The 17,896-nt window shown below is 42.1% G+C and overlaps 1 protein-coding gene across 3 annotated transcripts in view; it reads left to right on the forward strand.

Moving 5' to 3' along the window:
• Positions 1-17,896, forward strand: part of LRP4 (LDL receptor related protein 4) — an 84,027-nt gene that overhangs the window by 31,392 nt on the left and 34,739 nt on the right. For all 3 annotated transcript variants that reach the window (XM_051621070.1, XM_051621071.1, XM_051621072.1), the window contains exon 2: positions 8,153-8,299. In XM_051621070.1, coding sequence (XP_051477030.1) covers positions 8,153-8,299 — 147 coding nt within the window. The remainder of the gene's footprint in view (positions 1-8,152; positions 8,300-17,896) is intronic.

The raw sequence follows: 17,896 nt of genomic DNA on the forward strand, positions 1-17,896 counted from the left end.
AGGCATTGCTGCATCTGAAGTTTTTTTTAACATTCGAGTACCTGTTTCAAATTATTTTGCACCAGATGTGCTAGCTTTAAAAAAAAGCTTTTTTTAACCATAAAAAAAGCCACCGCCGTAAAATGGTTTGGGTTGGAAGGGACTTTCAAGATCATTCAGTTCCAACCCCCCCTGCATGGGCAGAGACACCTCCCGCTAGACCAGGTTGCTCAAAGCCCCATTCGACCTGGCCTTAAATGCTTCTTGGGATGGGGGATCCACAACTTCCCAGGGCAACCTGTGCCACTGTCTCACCACCCTCACACTACAGAATTTCTTCCTAATGTCTAACCTAAACCTACCCTCATCCAGTTTAAAGCCATTTCCCCTCATCCTATCACTACATGCCCTTCTAAAAAGTCCCTCCCCATCTTTCCTGTAGCCCCTTCAGGTACTGGAAGGCCACTATAAGGTCTCCCCAGAGCCTTCTCTTCTCCAGGTGAATAACCCCAACTCTCTCAGCCTGTCTCCATGTGAGAGATGCTCCAGCCCTCTGATCATCTTTGTGGCCCTCCTCTGGACTCACTCCAACAGCTCTGTGTCCTCCCTGTGTTGGGGACTCCGGAATAGGACACAGTATTCCAGGTGGGGTCTCACAAAAGCAGAGTAGGAGGGGAGAATTACCTCCCTTGACCTGCTGGCCACACTTAACGATTGAATCTTAATATCCTGCCCATAATTCTGATCTTCTTAAGTCCCTTCTATATCATTTCTTTCTCCTCTCTGGTGCTTGGCGAAGAATATTTCCTATTTTGATATAATTTTCAGGCTCCTTTAACATGATACTTATTCTCTCTTCCAGATCATTAATGAAGTTATTTAATGGGACTGGATCTAATGCTGGTTCCTATGATACCTACTAGCCATGTCAACACCCTGCAGCCTGACTTGCTGCCATTTCTTATTGTCTTTTGTTCATGGTCCTCCAGCTGATTTGTTTTGATCTGGGTGTGCTGGTATCCCAGCCAATTTGAATTAGTTTCTGAATAGGATTTCATGGTTGTAATACTGAGCACCTTCTGTTCAATGACTCTGGGTATATAGAAACACATATTAACTGGTAAACCTTAATACACTGTGCTGATGTAACAACAGTATCCCCACTTCTAGAGGGGGTAATTTTGTGAAACACCATAGAAGATACAGATAGAGATAGGGCAACTATCTGGAGGCCTCGGTTATAATCGCATTGTTTATTGCAAGATGTTAATTTATGACTTGGAGGATTTGGGAGAAGGAACTGTAACAATTGCTTCTTGAACCTAATTAGCAGAAGCCCTGTGGAATTACTCTTCCTTATGCTTCCTATTCCTTATTGTCATATCAAGTGTAACATTTTTCAGGTCTAACCTGCGTAGTTCTGCAGTTTAAGATGAGAACTCAAGGGTGCTTGTGCTTGATAGTGTGCCTCTCCCTAGACCTTTGTTCAGCTGTGTGTTTAATTGAGAACTGCCTGGTTCAGGACTGAGGTGTCCCTGCTTTTGCAAATTGAGAGGGGAACCTCTACGCCTGGGAAGCTTTCATCCTTACTTGGAGACTGCTAAAGTAGGCACAATAGTCAATTACCAAAAAGCTATAACATCTTCAATCTCTCTCCTCTGTGTTTGCTTGTTTGTGTGTGTGTGTGGTTTGTTTTTTGCTTTTATTTATTTATTTATTATTACTTTTTAAAAACGTTCCCACCAGAACATTCTTCCTCAAACAAAACTGAAACAGTTCTGTTTAAAGCTTTGAAAACTTGTGTTGCTCTTCCTAGTGAGGTTAATTTTATTCTAGGCAAGCATACTTGGAGACCATGTGGTAACTCAGTCAGGACTGCTTCAGATACTTCCATAATGGGAGTAAATAAAAAAAGAGAAAAATGTTGGCTTTTATCAGTGCACGGTGCCCCTTCTGACATCAGACTGTTATGCTGTAATGTTGCCTTAGCCGTGTGTGCCAGCAGAGCTCCAGGCTTAAACAATGGTCAGCAAATCCCTCTTCTAAAGCTAGATTAAGTGTACTTTCCTTCAGTGGAAACTGTTATTTGGGTAAGAGAGAGGAATCCAAAATTTAAATTTTCCCTCAAGATAGGCAAGCACAGAAAGCTGGGCCACTTTGCTATAGAAGCAGTCACGGAAGTGCTGGATGAAGAAAGAAACTATCAACTGAACTCCATTCAAGGTCATCTGAAATGTCCAAGGTCTGCTCTCATCCAGATGTGTATGTGATAAGAATCAGGTAAAAATGAGCCTGGCCTGGAAGTGGAGTGAGAATAGTATCTGACACTGACCTTCTAACAACAGATATGCAAAGTGTTAAAGAGGCTATTAAAGGCTGTGCTACAGAATTCACTAATTTTAACCCTGAATAAAAAATGAGATGCTACTTAAAATACAGAAGTAAGAAATGAAGACCCATCTGTATAAGCCAGGACAAAATGTTCTGATGCTTACTCCAGATTTGTTCAAAAATACTTCTGGTGATAGACTTCCATACTTTCTTGGGGGGGGGAGGGAAATCACAGCCTTTTGCTGGTCACTGTTAGGACTTACTTTCTCTCATTTTCCCTTTAATTCCATTATTCATATTCCAGTTCTTCTACACAATCCTGGATTTTTTCCTCTTTGTCACTGTAACTGTCATATTTGTGCTGTATCTTCACACCTGTTCCATATCCACTTATGCCTTCTGTCCTTGGCTAGGGGTATTTGTATAGTAGGATTAAAATTATGGAAGCTGGTACTGTCATCTTTTTGATTGTCTCGTAATAATGAAGTTGCGGGATGATATCTGCCTTCCATTGAAGGTCTTCTGTAAGCCATGAAATGCAGAATTAGGCATCTCTTCATGGAGGGGAAGGAACTCAGATTCGTGTGTTACTCAATCCTGGACCAAATGAGTGATTGTTCTTTCCAGAGGTTTCTGATTCTGAGCTGAATAGTCTGCAACTGTAAATCATGCCAAATGTTTTTGTAGTTCTGGGTTTTCTAAACCACTTGGTGCTCTTTTCCTTGCAGTATAGAAGAAATGAATGGATAGTTAGCCATGGTTAGCTATGCTACCCTGTGTCACAGGTACATGCAGAATGGTACCAGCAAAACTGATGACTATGAATTTTAATATTACTACTTTAAAAACTAACAATAAGAGTTCCTGTTGCAGGATAAAAGGGAAAAGATGCACCTAACAGGGTGGTGTGTCATGGAAGAGTCTTACATAGTTCTTAGTACCTGGAAGAAAATGTAGAAAGGCAGTATGGCGATGACCACAGGTGGCAGGATCTTTTGCAGTTGGTCATGCAGAATTCATGGTCAACATCCATTCGCAGAAACTTCATCCGTATTATAGGACTGTGAGAAAAAAAAATCCTGCTGTTGCTAGAATGTTGCCAGAGCCTGACCGAGCTGATGGACCCTGAAGAGCAGGAACATGTTCATCTCAACATAAGGAATAACTGTTTTTTTACAGTAAACACAGTCATTCCCTGGCACTACTTCCTGGGGGACATGTGGAGTCCTTGTTGCTGTGGGTTCTCAAGATGTGACTGGACAGGGTGCTAGGTAATCTCATCTAGGCTCCCTTTCCCACAAAAGGTTGGACCAGGTTATCTTTTGAGGTCCCTTCCAACCTGGACTGCTATGTGATTCCATGTTGAAGGAACAGCCTGTGTAAGGTTGAATTGCTACAAAATGGTGGTAAGAGCTGCCATCTGTCATTATTTTTACTGAAAATAGAATTAACATCTCTCCTTTTGGAAAAAAGCATACCATCAGGACTTAAAAGAAACACTGTTTTCACTCCTCCCTAGACATCTGCTTGCTGTCCCTAACAAAACAAAGGCTACAGAGTTCAGTTTGGGAATTCCTCTGTCTACTTAAGCTTCCTTTCAATGTCAGTGTTTCTGTGAATCTGTGGCAAATACAGGGTAGTTATTTAATAGCTCTGAGGGTTGCAAGTGACCTCATGAGCAAAATAAAGCTTTTTATATTAGGTTTTTCTTTATCGGCTATACTATTTGGCCTAATGAAGAGTTGCTGAGGGGAGAGAAAAAGAAAAGGCAGAATAACAATTTCTTGTTTGAGCAACGCAGCCCACCCCCTCAAAAAAAAAAAAGTGCAGAAATAACAGGATGATTACTGACTTTTGCTTTTCAGCTAGAAATGACATAACTGTTTTGCCAACTTTAGACATAAAATTACATAGCTCCCAACTATCTTTTTTAAGGGTGAGGAAAGGGGGAGAACCCACCAGGGGGGGAACCCACCCTCCCTCAGGAGACATTTAATTTGTCAGATAAATATGAAGATGGGGAGGGTATTTGGAAGGAATCCAAAGAAACTGAGCTTACCATGCTAAATTTAAGGTGATGGCAGATGTTAAGTATGAGGCCTGTGTTTAGACTGGCTTCCTGTTTTTGAAATCTGGAGGCTGTTTGTGTTATACTTTGCTATGATAACTGTTTGGTTACTGGATCCTGCTGCTACTGCATCTGGAGGGAACCGAACTACAGACAGTGAAGATAATTTTTTGGTTGCTTGTACCCATGGGCAAGTGAGAGAGTAGGAAGCTTGTGTGGTGGTCACATGAGGTATGAAGAGAGGCAAGGGAAGGAGAGTCATATCAGCTCAGCACCTGGCAATGCTACTGTTTAGCTTTTGTGTATTGTTTTGTTTATATTGTGTTGTTGGGGTTTTGCCTCCCATGTAAGTGAAATGATTTTTTAATATAGAGGGCTGGTAAAATGTCCAAGCCTGCAGTGTGATGGAAAGTTATAGGAAAAACATTTGTGATGGCTAAGCCCAAAGGTAGCTCTCATTGTTCCTGCTCCAGAAGAACGTTCAGAAATGTAAGTAGATATGTTTGCTTTGATTGTTGGTCCAGTTGCCTGAACAGGAAGTGCTGACTTCCATCCTGTTCCTGGACCCCTGACTAACTGGAATTGAAACAACATTACAGCTTCATGTTCCACCCTTATGCACGCTTGGTTAGTGTTCTGTCTCACGCTCACTATGTTTAATGACGGCACAGGGTTAAAGAGTAAGTCTTCCATTGAGACTGCTCACACCAAATGCACTACTTCCTCTTGATTTGAGGGAGTTGGAGAAAACAGGCTTCTCATCTTCATCCTTCTTGGCCCACTACTGTTAAAGATCCAGTTACAGGGTAATGTCACTGGAGCTCTAAGCACTGGGAAATAATCATGGGACACCAAGGGTGAAATACTATCCACATTGAAATAATTGGGAAAATTCCTGCTGTCTGCATGGAATCCCAGGTTTCATTCAACCTGTTCTTTTTACTAGAAAAAGACTAGTCATTCAGGATTGGTTCTTCTAATACAGTTTATGGATTGGAATTAGTGTGTGCTCTCTGAATAATAATGTGCTTTACTTGTCCAAGTGTAAGACTTGGATAAATTGCGGTTTATAAAATGCATTGTTACAATGAGTAGAAAGTTACTTGCCCTAAAGGTCACAAACTACAAAGCGTGAGACTCACAAAGGTCACAATTTGGACTAGTTAAGCAAAGTATGCCTACATAATAGTACTACAGATAGAGGCTAGTGCATATGAGACTCATGGTATTGGGATCATAACGTATCCTTCAGCTTTCAACAGTTTCTACAGCGTGATAAAAAAACAAAACCAAATATGATTGAACACAGCAACTTTAATGAAGTGGGAAGAACAGAGTTAATACGTGTGTGTGTATATGTAAAACTTTATATATATATATTTATCTAAAACTTTTGAAGATAACCGAGTCTTTGACAATGCAGTAGATTAAGTTGCAGTTTGCTGACTGGAACAGCTGCATTAATTCTTTCTCTGCTGTGGCAGAACTGTACCTCCATGCTGTCACTCAGGAGCTAAAAGAACTCACTTTTACTTTTTTCTCCAACTCTTCAGTTTTTTGCTGATCCAGAAAAAAAAATATTAAATATTGGTTGCCTTGATATTTGGTCCTTTCCTGTTGTTGATGCTACCCTAAAATGTGGTGGAGCCTGGGCAAGATAGAGTCACTAGTACTTTCATGTTTGTCTTTTTCTAGGGGCAATTAGGATGGTGATTGTCTTGGTGTACTCCAATAGGAAGGGCTGTTGGAGCTTAAAGTAGCTGGAATAAGTGCTTTGGAGTACTGTTGAGGATAATGGTAGAAAAACTGCTTTGGATAAGGTGATTTAAACAGCACCTACCTTGGATACAATATACAGTTAGTTCTGCCTTTCTAGGGCAGCAGCAGAAAGTGCTTTCTTCTGAATTTCTTCTGCTGGTAGTTTGATTTTTGGGGAGGTTTGTGATTCTTATTAATTTCCTTTTGTTTGCTTATAATAATTGGGTATGTTGCACAAATGATGAATTACTTTTTCTTGGGTATGTCTGTGCTGCTTTTTTTGCCTTAGAGGATCTGACCACTCTGCCCTCAGTTGTTTGCCTGTCCTGTCTGTTCCTTATTCACCCTTTGTTCTTCCTGCCTCTATCCCTTGTTACACCAGTTACTGGCCACTTTCTCCAGCATATACAGTAATACCTTGAGATGTATGTTTTCTACTAAACTTTTTAAATATAACTTGAAGCAGAGATGAAGGGGGAAAGAATATAAGGTTGTTACACCCAATCTGTGAAGGGAAATCCCATAACCAATTTGGTTGGCCCAATTCATCAGCTTAGGGGTGTGCTTGGAAAACAGTAGAAGGGCCTTGCAACCTGCAGTGCAGCAGTTGGGGTGAGCAGCAGAGGCTGGCACAAACCTCCTTAGCCAATTTTGTGGCAGAGGAAACTTATGGAATTATTCCTCAAGGAAGAAGTGCATTCCCTCTAAACTTAAATCTCAGCTGAACTAGCTCAAGTGGATGCCTTCACTGGAGGAATTTGTTGTTGAGAGAGTTGCAGAATAATTACACAGAATTTTGTAGATACTGCTTTTCTCAGTTAGAATGGAAAACAAGGAAATTATGCAGCTTTTTCATTATTTTTGTTTCTTTTTTTCCCTACAGCTCATCATTCACTACAGGGACACTAGATGAAACAAATGAAATTAAAAAGTGCAAATAGTTTAGGATGTTTGTAACTACTCCTTGGGGAGGTATCCCTCTGTACATCTTCCCTTATGATCTATATTTTAATTTGAGAACTATAGGTTTAAGTTGCAGAAATAAGGAGCCATGTATAAAGAATCCAGTCATAAACAAGCCCAAGGAGATTGTTGATTGATAGAATAATCATTTGTTTAACAATGATATTGATTATATAGATTGTTTAGATAACCTCAGAAAGAAGTTCAGGCATGACCTCAAAGAGGTGGGCTATAGCCTTTTATTTTCTCAAATCTGAAGATTATTAAGAGAATGTGTGGGATAATGTAATAAATAGTTGTATTGCATAGGAGGCGAGAGTCAAGAGTTGTGCAGAGTAGTGTTCTGTAGCTGGAAGAGCTCCTTAAGCTAACTTTAAGGCTGGAAAAAAAGAGTTCTTATCAAATTATAGATTGACATTTGGATTGCATTTTCTTTTGGTCAGTTTGTAGGCTTGAAAATCCTATTCTCTTCCTTTCATAAATGTCAGTTATGCACAAGATAATGTCTCAATTTCATCTCTATAGATAAATGAGAGAGGATTTATTTTTATTTTACTTGAGTCTAAAATGTCTAAAGCAGTGACAAGTAAAAGGTCTACATGTAGAAAGGTTAGGTCTGGAGAAGACCCCAGATAACTCTGATGTAGAATCTTTGCTATCTCTTCTGTTGTGGTGTAAGAACAAAGTGGAGCAGCAGCAATGTGCTCTAGGAAAAGACAGAGTTTGTAAAATAAAAAAGGGTATTCTGATACCTGGGGTTCCTTGAATTTGATTGTGACTGTTATAAGTTCTTTTTCAGCTGATTCCCAAGTTTCTTTTTGGCCAGTTGCTATATGCTGTTGCTTTCAAACAGCCCCATTCCCAGAATCTGCATAGTAGGTGATCTCCTATTTCAGCAGTGCGAGGGGGCAAATGTTTTCCTTTGCAGTAGAGCATGTGTTCATACATGTAGGTTATACATTGGAATGTCACTTTGTATTTAATCCACTTGCCCTAAAATAGACAGATCCCTTAAATATATCTTTTTTCTTTTCTTTGTTTGTTCCTTTACAGGTGTTACAAGTAGCACGGAATGCTCCTGTGGACGTAATCATTTTACCTGTGCTGTCAGTGCTTTTGGTGAATGCACGTGCATCCCTGCTCAGTGGCAGTGTGATGGAGACAATGACTGTGGGGACCACAGTGATGAAGATGGATGCAGTAAGGATCCCATTCTTGACTTGCATTTGTGAAAACTGAAAGTCTTCACTTTTCCTCTGCAGGCACTTCTCTGTTTTACAGGCATATCCTCAGTTTTGCATGACAAATGTTTAAGTCAAATGACGTACTTTTGATTAATTTCAGTACTCGGAGTCTAACAGAGCCAGTGTCCACTGACATAAAGCACAGTGAAAGCCCAATTCTGCCTTTTGCAGTTAGTTTCAGAGGGCTCTTGTACATGGATGTTTTAGAGAGAGAGAGACGGGAAAGAAAGAGCTCTTTCCCACCCCCTCCACTCTTGCAAAAGTACAATCTGTGAACTAAATTGTATGATTTTGCTATAAATATTAATGGAAAATAAATAAGCAGTGTGAAGTGTATTGAGGGTATCTGCCCTCTTAAATATCGTTCTAGTTTCTGTCCTGGCTGCCCCATGAAGGGAGGGAAAGGTAAGTATGGTCATCAACATTCATTGGTCCTGGGATCTGCTGACAGAAGTTACCTTGCAGCTACTGTGTATCTGCATAGTGTCAGCATCTGTGTAGCCAGTCCCAGGTAGGTGAGAGCTGGTAAGAACTGTCGCTCTTAGTGGGTTTAGCACAATACAGATGAATAGAGAAGACTTCTTTCCCTGGAGCCACAAGTAAGTTGTTTTCTTACCTCATCTCTTTGGATTCCACAGATTGTGGTAAAATTAAAGGGTGGGGAAAAAAGGGCCAAATTTCTTGGAACTCCTTGCCTGAAACTTTCCCCAGAGCTGAAGATTTAAGGCTGTCAACAAATATGATTGAGGAATTTATCTTCCTCTGTTGGGTGTCTGTTTAGCGTTCCCTGGTTTCTGCTGTTGACTGCTGTAAGGAAAGGAGCTTTCCTCCTCTTTGAGATATTGTTTTGGAGAATCTCTTATTCCTTAAGTGTGGGAGATCTCAACCCAGCTTTGTGAAAATTTATTTGCTTATCAATTCTTGTTTCTTATAATTTTGCAAATGGTGAGCAGTGTGGAAGAACTTGAATGAAAAATGCTGGTTTGAAAAATAGGTTACCTGCAAACTGAGGTGATGAGTGTTTGGTTTAAAGATGATGAGTGAAAGGGTTATTGGGCAAGGAAGTGACCTTAACTGGTGAAATCAAATCAAGTGGAAGGAAAACCTGCATATTTACATCCTGTGAAGTAAAGGGCAAATTCGAGAACTTACCTTGCTCAAGAAAGAGGAGGTGAGGATCTGAGAACTGAAGAAATAATAATAAAATCTCAAAAGAACAGGAGATAAAAGGTTGTTCTCAACTGCACAGGCTAAAAAAGGAGAAGCTGAGCAAGGATAAGGGACCTGGGGGGATAAGGCATGTCCAATTCCTAAACTGGTTTTGCTGGCTTCTTGCTGAACACAGAGAAAGTGGGGTTTGGGGGTCTTTTTGGTGTTTTTTTCTGCAGAAGTAGGAGGTTGAGGGGTTGTGGGTTTTTTAATTTTTGGGTGTTTTTTTTAAAGGAGGGGCATTGTGTGATTGGTTTTGAGGGGAGGGAGATGGTGTTTGTAAGGGAAAGTCATGCTTCACAAATGTATTGGGAAACCATGAAAGAAACAGTAACAGTTGAGATGAGATACTTCTTGTTAAGGTCTACTTCATATGTCAACAAAATCCAGCTAAGCAGGCCTGGTAGGACTGGGCGACAGGAGGGGTAAGACCTTCCATAGGAACTAGCAGGAGATGGTTCAAAGCTAACAAGAGTTGCTTGTTTATACAACATATATTTAAGCTGTGGATCTCCTTGCAACAAAACATTGATTCTGAAATTCCAAACCTTCTCAGAAAGCAATCTGACGAGTTTATGAATGTAAAATCCACTGAGAGTTGGTAAAGATCAGTGTGCCTCCTCTTGTTTAGGAAGTCTTTGTATCACAAATAAAGGTGGATTTTGTCTTCTGAGGAAGAACATTTACTTGCATGCTATGTTCTTACACCCTTCTCTTGGCCATCTACTGTTGCATCATGTCGCTCTCTGTGGCCTGAGCAAGAGGAACCTTGTGGTCTTACACAGTAAGGCAGTGGTTATGGTGTATCCCTAATATATTAAGGAAATCTGTCCCATATGGATTTGAATGGAAGCTGTGCAAACTGGGGAGTAGCAGTGACCTGTGATCTGTCTGCTGATACTCTTGGGCACTGAAGGATGGGAAATACATAGAGGCAGACAACGAAGTGAGGCAGAGAATGTAGGAACTGTGTTCGACTTCTGCCATCTTTAATTTAGAGTTTCTAACAAGGCAAAGGGAGGAATAAAACTGAAGTAAAAGGGGCTGTCTAGAAAGCAGCACATATAAGATGGGAGTGTTTAAAAATTTATTCAGAATACAACTTGTGCTTTAGGTCTCCACAATTTAGTGAGAGAGGTAAGCTAGCATGTACAGAGGACAGTGGATTTAACAAAGTGAGAGGGGAAATAAAGAGCTTCATTTATATAGAGTAGAAAAGTGACCCAAGGGGAAGGACTAAAATATGAGCTGCCTTTAAAATGTTGCATTGTAGTAGAATAAGTACAAAAAGGAGTATTTTTTTAATCTGACACTCAGAAAATGCAATTTAGTGAAAAAAAGAAGGCAAAAATAAAAGTTAGCAACAGGACGAAGGACTGTATAGAAATGTTAAGTGCATGGCTTCAGCACACACCTGTGAGGCTGCAATGGAGGGGCCCTAGGAACACTTATTCCAGTGTCTGCTGAATCTTGCTCTGCTTAGCTGCTCATTTTGAGTCCAGGTATGTGATGCTAAGTAAGAACTAGATCTACTTTACAGTGTAAATGCATGGTAGCTGTCTGTGCCATTTCCCTATCTTGCTTAGTTACTGTGGTGCTGAAACTTTCTGCTGGAGCAGATTCCTTGCTAAATCCCCTCTCTTTTGCTTGGCATGCAGGAGCCTTGTGAAGGTGTACTCATTTGTGGGGTTAACTTTACATTTGATCTGTTTGCTGGCTGAGCCAAGCATAAAGAAGGCAGCAGGAATGCAAGAGCAGGGGTGGGGTGTTAGCCCCTGGGAACAGCAACTCAGTCTTTAAATGTAAGCTTCTCACAGATGGGCCCTGATGCTTGCATATAGTATGTGAGAATGGTCAGCTCACAGATTTTCCTTCCCTGGCCATCTCTCTGACGTGCATACAATATTTTGGTTGGAGTGACATTTTGGACAAGTTCTCGGTTTTAAACTTGATTTATTTTTTTATGTATTGACCATACCAGGTTTGAAATTGGTGAATTTCTTTTAAATACAAATATTAAGCTGTAGGATAGGTTTTTCCTGATGAAATAATCCTGACAACTCCAGAGATATTAAAGGCCTAGTTAAAAATTCAGTGAGATTCCTCAAAACCTTTGAGGCTAGTCTTCACGCTGTGGTGAGCCCAGTGGTTTGTTCTGACTCATGAACTGAAGTCTGTGCAATCACTTACATGGACTCTTCTGAGATGCTAAAGCTGTTGGCTCTTGTGAGACCCCACTGGAGTACTGAGTCCAGTTCTGGAGCCCCCAGCATAAGAAGAACCTGGAACTCCTGGAGAGAGTCCAGAGGAAGGCCATGAAGATGATCAGAGGGCTGGAGCACCTCTCCTACAAGGACAGGCTGAGAGAGTTGGGGTTGTTCAGCCTGGAGAAGAGAAGGCTTTGGTGAGACCTCATAGCAGCCTTCCAGTACCTGAAGGGGCTACAGGAAAGCTGGGGAGGGACTTTTTACAAGGGCTTGTAGTGACAGGACAAGGGGTAATGGATCAAAACTGGAAGAGGGGAGATTTAGGTTAGACACTGGGAAGAAATTATTTATTGTGAGGGTGGTGAGACAATGGAACAGATTGCTCAGGGAAGTTGTGGAAGTGCCATCTCTGGAAGTGTTCAAGGGCAGGTTAGATGGGAATCTGAGCAACTTGGTCTAGTGAGAGGTGTCCCTCAGGGCCCATTCAGGGGGGTTGGAACTAGGTGATCTTTAAAGTCCCTTCCAGCTCAAACCATTCTATGATTTTATGGTTCTGTGACTGCTGGACTTCTAATAAAGCAGGAGAGTGAAACACGGGGTGGGGGACAGGTGACAATTACTTTAGCAAGTCACAGAATCACAGAATTGTCAAGGTTGGAAAAGACCCCTAAGATCACCATGCCCACCTGTCAACCCCTACCCTCCAAAAAAAAAAAAAAAGAAGAAGAAGAAAAAAAGAGCCCACTAAGCTGTGTTCTGAAGTGCCTCACTTACACAGTTTTTAAGTATCTCCCGGGATGGTGACTCTACCACCTCCTGAGCAGCCCTTCAGTAATGGAATTCTTTCTAACATCTAGGCTAAACCTCCCCTGACACTACTTCAGGCCATCTCCTCCAGCCCCATTGCTATTTACTTGAGAGAATAGGCCAACACCCACCTCCCTGCAACCTCCTTTCAAGTAGTTGTAGAGAGCCTTCCCTCAGCCTTCCCTTCTCCAAACCAAACAATCCCAATTCCCTCAGCCTCTTCTCATAGGGCTTGTTCTCCAGCCCCTTCACCAACTTGGTTACCCTTCCTTGGACATGCTCCAACAACTCAGTGTCTGTCTTGTAGTGAAGGGCCCAAAACTGAACACAGTACTCGAAGCGTGGCCTCACCAGTACCGAGTACAGGGAGACAATCACCTCCCTTCTTCTGCTAGCCACACTATTCCTGATACAAACCAGGATTAGTTGGCTTCTTGGTCACCTGGGCACACTTCTGGCTCATGTTCAGCTGGCTGTTGATGAATACCCTCAGGCCCTTTTCCTCTGGGCAGCTTTCCAGCCACTCTGCCCCAAGCCTGTAGTGTTTCATGGCATTATTGTCAAAATGCAGGACATGACACTTGGTCTTGTTAAACCTCAAACAATTGGTCTCAGCCTATCAATTCAACCTATCCAAATCCCTCTGCAAAGCCTTCCTACCCTGAAGCAGATCAACATTCCCACCCAACTTGGTGTCATCTGCAAACTTGCTGAGGAAGCCCTCAATCCTCTCATCTAGATCATTGATAAAGATGTTGAACAAGACTGGCCCCAAAACAGCCCTGGGGGCACTGCTGGCGGGCGGCCACCAGCTAGATTTAACTCAGTTGACTACCATTCTCTGGCCCTGGCCATCCAGCCAGTTTTTAACCCAGCAAAAAGTACACTTGTCTATGCCATGAGCTGGCAGCTTCTCTAGGAGAATGCTGTAGGAGACTGTGTCAAAGGCTTTACTAAAATCCAGGTAGACAATGTCCACAGCTTTTCCCTCATCCAGTAGGTGGGTTACCTGGCACTAGAATGAGATCAGGTTGATCAAGGAGGACCTGCCTTTCCTGAACCTGTGCTAGCTGGCCCTGATCCCCTGGCTGCCATGCACTTGCCATGTGAGCGCACTTAGGATGAACTGCTCCATAATTTTTCTGGGCACTGGGGTCGGGCTGACAGGCCTGTAGTTCCCTGAATCCTCCTTCCAGCCCTTCTTCTAGATGGGTTTCATATTGGCAAGCCTTCAGTCATCTGGGACCTCCCCTGTTGACCAAGATTGTTGATAAATGACGGAGAGAGGCTTGGCAAGCTCCTCCACCAGTTCAAGTCGATATTCAGTCTTGCATCTGTGTCTGTATAGCACTGCACATGCTTGAGTAGTGGATTGGAGTTTACTAAATTTTATATTAATGCAGTTTTCTAGCTTTGATCATCTATAATTTCAGTAAAGGAATGGCATAAAGTTTGAAATGCCCTATTAAAAAAAAAAAAAGCAAGATACTTGGCAGTGAGTGAGAGGAGCTGCATCTGTGAAAAACAACAGCAGACACAGGGAATGTTCCTTCCTTTTGAGAGATTTTCAGGTGTGTTTTTTTTTTAATGTTTTATTACAAACAAATTCCCATGTTTTTAGTCAGTTGCATGAAGTTTTTGTTCAACTGTTACCCTTTCTGCACACCCCAGACATTTTCCTCTTGTGTTGATGTCTTTGGATGGTCTACCTCTCATAAGGCTTTTGCTGTCATTTTTGAGAGAGCTCTGCCTCTGCTTACCTGGCTGTGACAGGAGCTGTTTTTCTTGCAAATCTGAAGCCCTGCTGTGATGGGAGCCAATTATTCCGTGATATGTTTGCTTCCTGCTCTGGATCATGTTTACAAGCCAGAATGCTATAGTAATAATAGTAATAAGCAATGTCCCAGCTGTCATGTCAGCTTCATAGACTTTCTCTGGTGTCAACTCTCCTGCTTGCTCACAGTGTCTGGCTTGGAAGCCCTTGCTACACATGTGCAGAGTAGCTCAGCTGCCTTCCTGCCTGATGCCAGCAGAGACTGCTTTGGACTGTCCCTAACGAAAGCCGCATGCAAGCGGATGGATGGTTTTCATTCTGCCCTCCTGCATGTGCTTTGAAGTCCGGGGTGGTGTGAATGAGCCTCACTTCCTGTGGCAAGGGTAAAAGGACAACTGAGTAAACTTGGCCTGAGGATTGATAAATAGTTCTGTTTCTCCTAAGAGACACGAAATCCCCTCGTAACTATCCCCCAGTAGAGCTGCCTTACTCTGACTTTTTGGATCTGTATCATACCTAATCAGCTTGTAAATGTGTAGCTCTTGAGACACAGATCTGCTTGCTTAGCTCCACACACTAGTTTACAATACTTTTTCATTTGAACTGATTGAAGAAGAATTTACTTCTTTTACCTTAAAGCTAATTGAAAGTGGTCTGTTGTTTCCATCTCACTGGGAACTTTAGACAGTTCCTGTTTAGCTGCAACTCATTCAAGCCAAGGAGAGGGCCTCTTCCTTGCCAGGAATCAGGGCTATCAGTATAGCCTGCTTATCACCCCACACCAAAATAATTTGAGGTGATGTGAGGATAAAGATCTCGCAGGTCTTTTACTAAAATTAATGAAAAATTTAAAAGAATAATTTTCCCTCTGCCTTTCATTTAACCACAAGTCTTGAGCTCAGATGCAAGTGTGGGTGAAGCTTCACTTCTAAACTAGAAGTTTTACTAGTTAGGAACTCTTGACAAGAGTTCAGGCTTCTCTTGAAGAGACACCAGTTCCATACGTGTAACTGTACTTCATAATTTTGTTGGGCCTGGACTAGGTGTGTTTCATTTAAAAGGTATCAGAATTAAGGCAGTGCCCCCTTGGGCAGAACGCTTGCGATCAAAGGGCTGTAAAATATTGGGTGCCGATACCAATTTAAATGTAATTATTTATATTTTTTTCCTTTTTTACCAGCAGCATCCTTAAATACAGTTCTGCATTGTGTTTAGAAGCATTTTACATTATGCTGGAAATAGATTTTCCAAAATGTGGTTAGTAAGATGCAATCAGTGTCTCGTGTTTCTTCGTGAGAGTGGATGAACGACCTTTATTCTCACTGTGCTACAGATCTCAGCAAACAGATCTATGTTTGTGCGTATGTATATGCTCATGCACATGTGTGAGTGTGGACTTACCCGGGTGTCAGGCTGCAGTTGTCTCCAGTGTAGATACCATGTATTTATTTTGTTTGTATTTATTTTTTTCTAATTAACTTCTCATTTTTGGCTTGACGAAGAGTTTGTCTAATTAAACCAGCAGTGTTGTTCAAACCACTGTTCTACAGATCTCTGAACACCAGTCACTCACTGTCTTTTGGTATAAAGCAACCTGCTCACCACAGGCAACAGGGGTAAAATGTTCAAAGTAGGACATGATTCAGCCTGTGTTTCACCTTATAAACTTCCCTTTTCCCCCACCCTCCCCCTTCTCCTTCTGCTCGGCCATAAAAGAGTGCCCTGTGTAATAGGAGTTGGGAGAGGGGGGAGGAATAGCAGGCTTATGATAGACCTAGCTGTGCTGAAACCTTGGATAACATCCAGTGTGACCATGCAGAGGGATGAGCTCAGGGAAATGGTTGGAAGTTCAAAGGCCTTTTTGTGTTGCTCACTGTCAGTTGACAGATATGCTTTCTTGGGCTGTCACAGCCCAGCCTAGCTCTTCCCACTGATTCCCCTTCTTTGGACTTGTTCCCCGTCCTGCCTTTCTGCTCTGCCTGGGGAGGCAGGTTAGTCCCTGTCTGTCTGTGCATTTGTCTGTCTTCAATTCCATCCTAGGACTTGCCTTTGCACATCTCTTTTAGGAAGATACTGTTTCTTTGCACAGATGTGGGACATCAAGCTGGAACTGAGCAGGGAAGGAGTGAGGCTTAACTGTGTTTACTGTTGCATTACCTAACCCTGCTATGAGTAGTGGCAGAAGCATGCCAGTGCAGTCTGATTATTTTCTCACCAGTGGCAGCAGTGCCTATGCAGGATGTGCAGCTTTCTTAGGAAGTAATAAACATATTTCATTTTACAGGGTTGGGGAAGTTGGGCCAAAGAAGTGGAACTGTTCTGTGGTCATGCAAACATCAGTATCAAACTGGGAAGAGAGTATAGGGGTTCTCTTTCTAGTCTTCTGGTGCTAATCCTACTTGTCCAGAGAGGTCTTGCTCCATCTCTGGCAGTGAAGGAAGTTCCTACTGATTTGTGTTGCCACGTACTCTTCTTCTGACCATGGAAGTGTGGCTTTTACAATGAGTTATATGAGTTAAAGCAATACACTTACCAAATTGTATAGCTGCTCCGTGATGTCAGGACAAAATATAGCGGAGGTTGTTTGAGTGTCCAAAGTGTGACCTTTTAACTTTTGAATTTCCTCTTAACTTCAAATTTCCAAACACTTTGGATATATTTACAACAGCACTAAACACTAACTCTGGGCTAGTGGTATGCCCTCAGCTTTAACTCCATAGGAATAAACCTCCTCAAAATATGAAGTAATAAACAACTGACAGAAGAGCTGAATAATAACAGCCCTAGAGCAAAGGGCTGTACAGTGGAACCGAAGTCTGATGTGTTTAGAACAAACAGAAAGAAACACAGAAATGTTTCTGTGTAGGCAGTTTGCTTTTTAATGGGGAGAAGGGATTGCGGGTTGGGAGAGCAGAGCTAGAAAGAGTGGCTTAGAAAGAGACTGACCCCATGTGAAAGCTGCCCCAAAAATCTCCTGCATTTTCCTTTGAAGCATCTGTTTCTGACGATTGTTAGATTCAGCTTGAGTTTATGTGCATCCCTTCTCTGATCCCATTGGCAATTCCTCTGGTCTATGAGACATCAGCCTTCATTCATTAAGTTTTGGGGTTTTTTGCCTTAAGTGGGTTTGTGTATTCTTCCTCCTTTAAAGGAGAACTCCTGAAGAAGGGGATTTATCTCCCCCCTAGTGTTGTCTGTTCTGGCACACACTTGCTGTCTGCTGGGGTTAGGAATTAGGTCCTCCTTTGTATGTGGCAGTTTGTGTTTTGCTTTCTTCCCACTGTTCCCCCTCCCCTGTGCTTGAAGCTCGATTTTTATATTTAGGGGGAGTATGAAATTGGCTGAACTACTCCCTGTAGGGGTGGAATTTCATTTTGTGTCATTACCTCATGGAGGGATGCAGCAGTTCAGTGGGATAATGGTATGGGCTCTGAACCAGTGCTAATGGCCTAACCCTCTGGGAGCCTGAAGAATTCTCCCCTGGAGAGCCAGCATGCAAATTCCCTTCCAGGCGGCTCCTGTGCCGTCCTTTGGTGATTAGTCACGCTGGGACCGG

Source organism: Apus apus, chromosome 5 (genome assembly GCF_020740795.1).
Source record: "Apus apus isolate bApuApu2 chromosome 5, bApuApu2.pri.cur, whole genome shotgun sequence".
In the NCBI taxonomy this organism is placed as follows: domain Eukaryota; kingdom Metazoa; phylum Chordata; class Aves; order Apodiformes; family Apodidae; genus Apus; species Apus apus.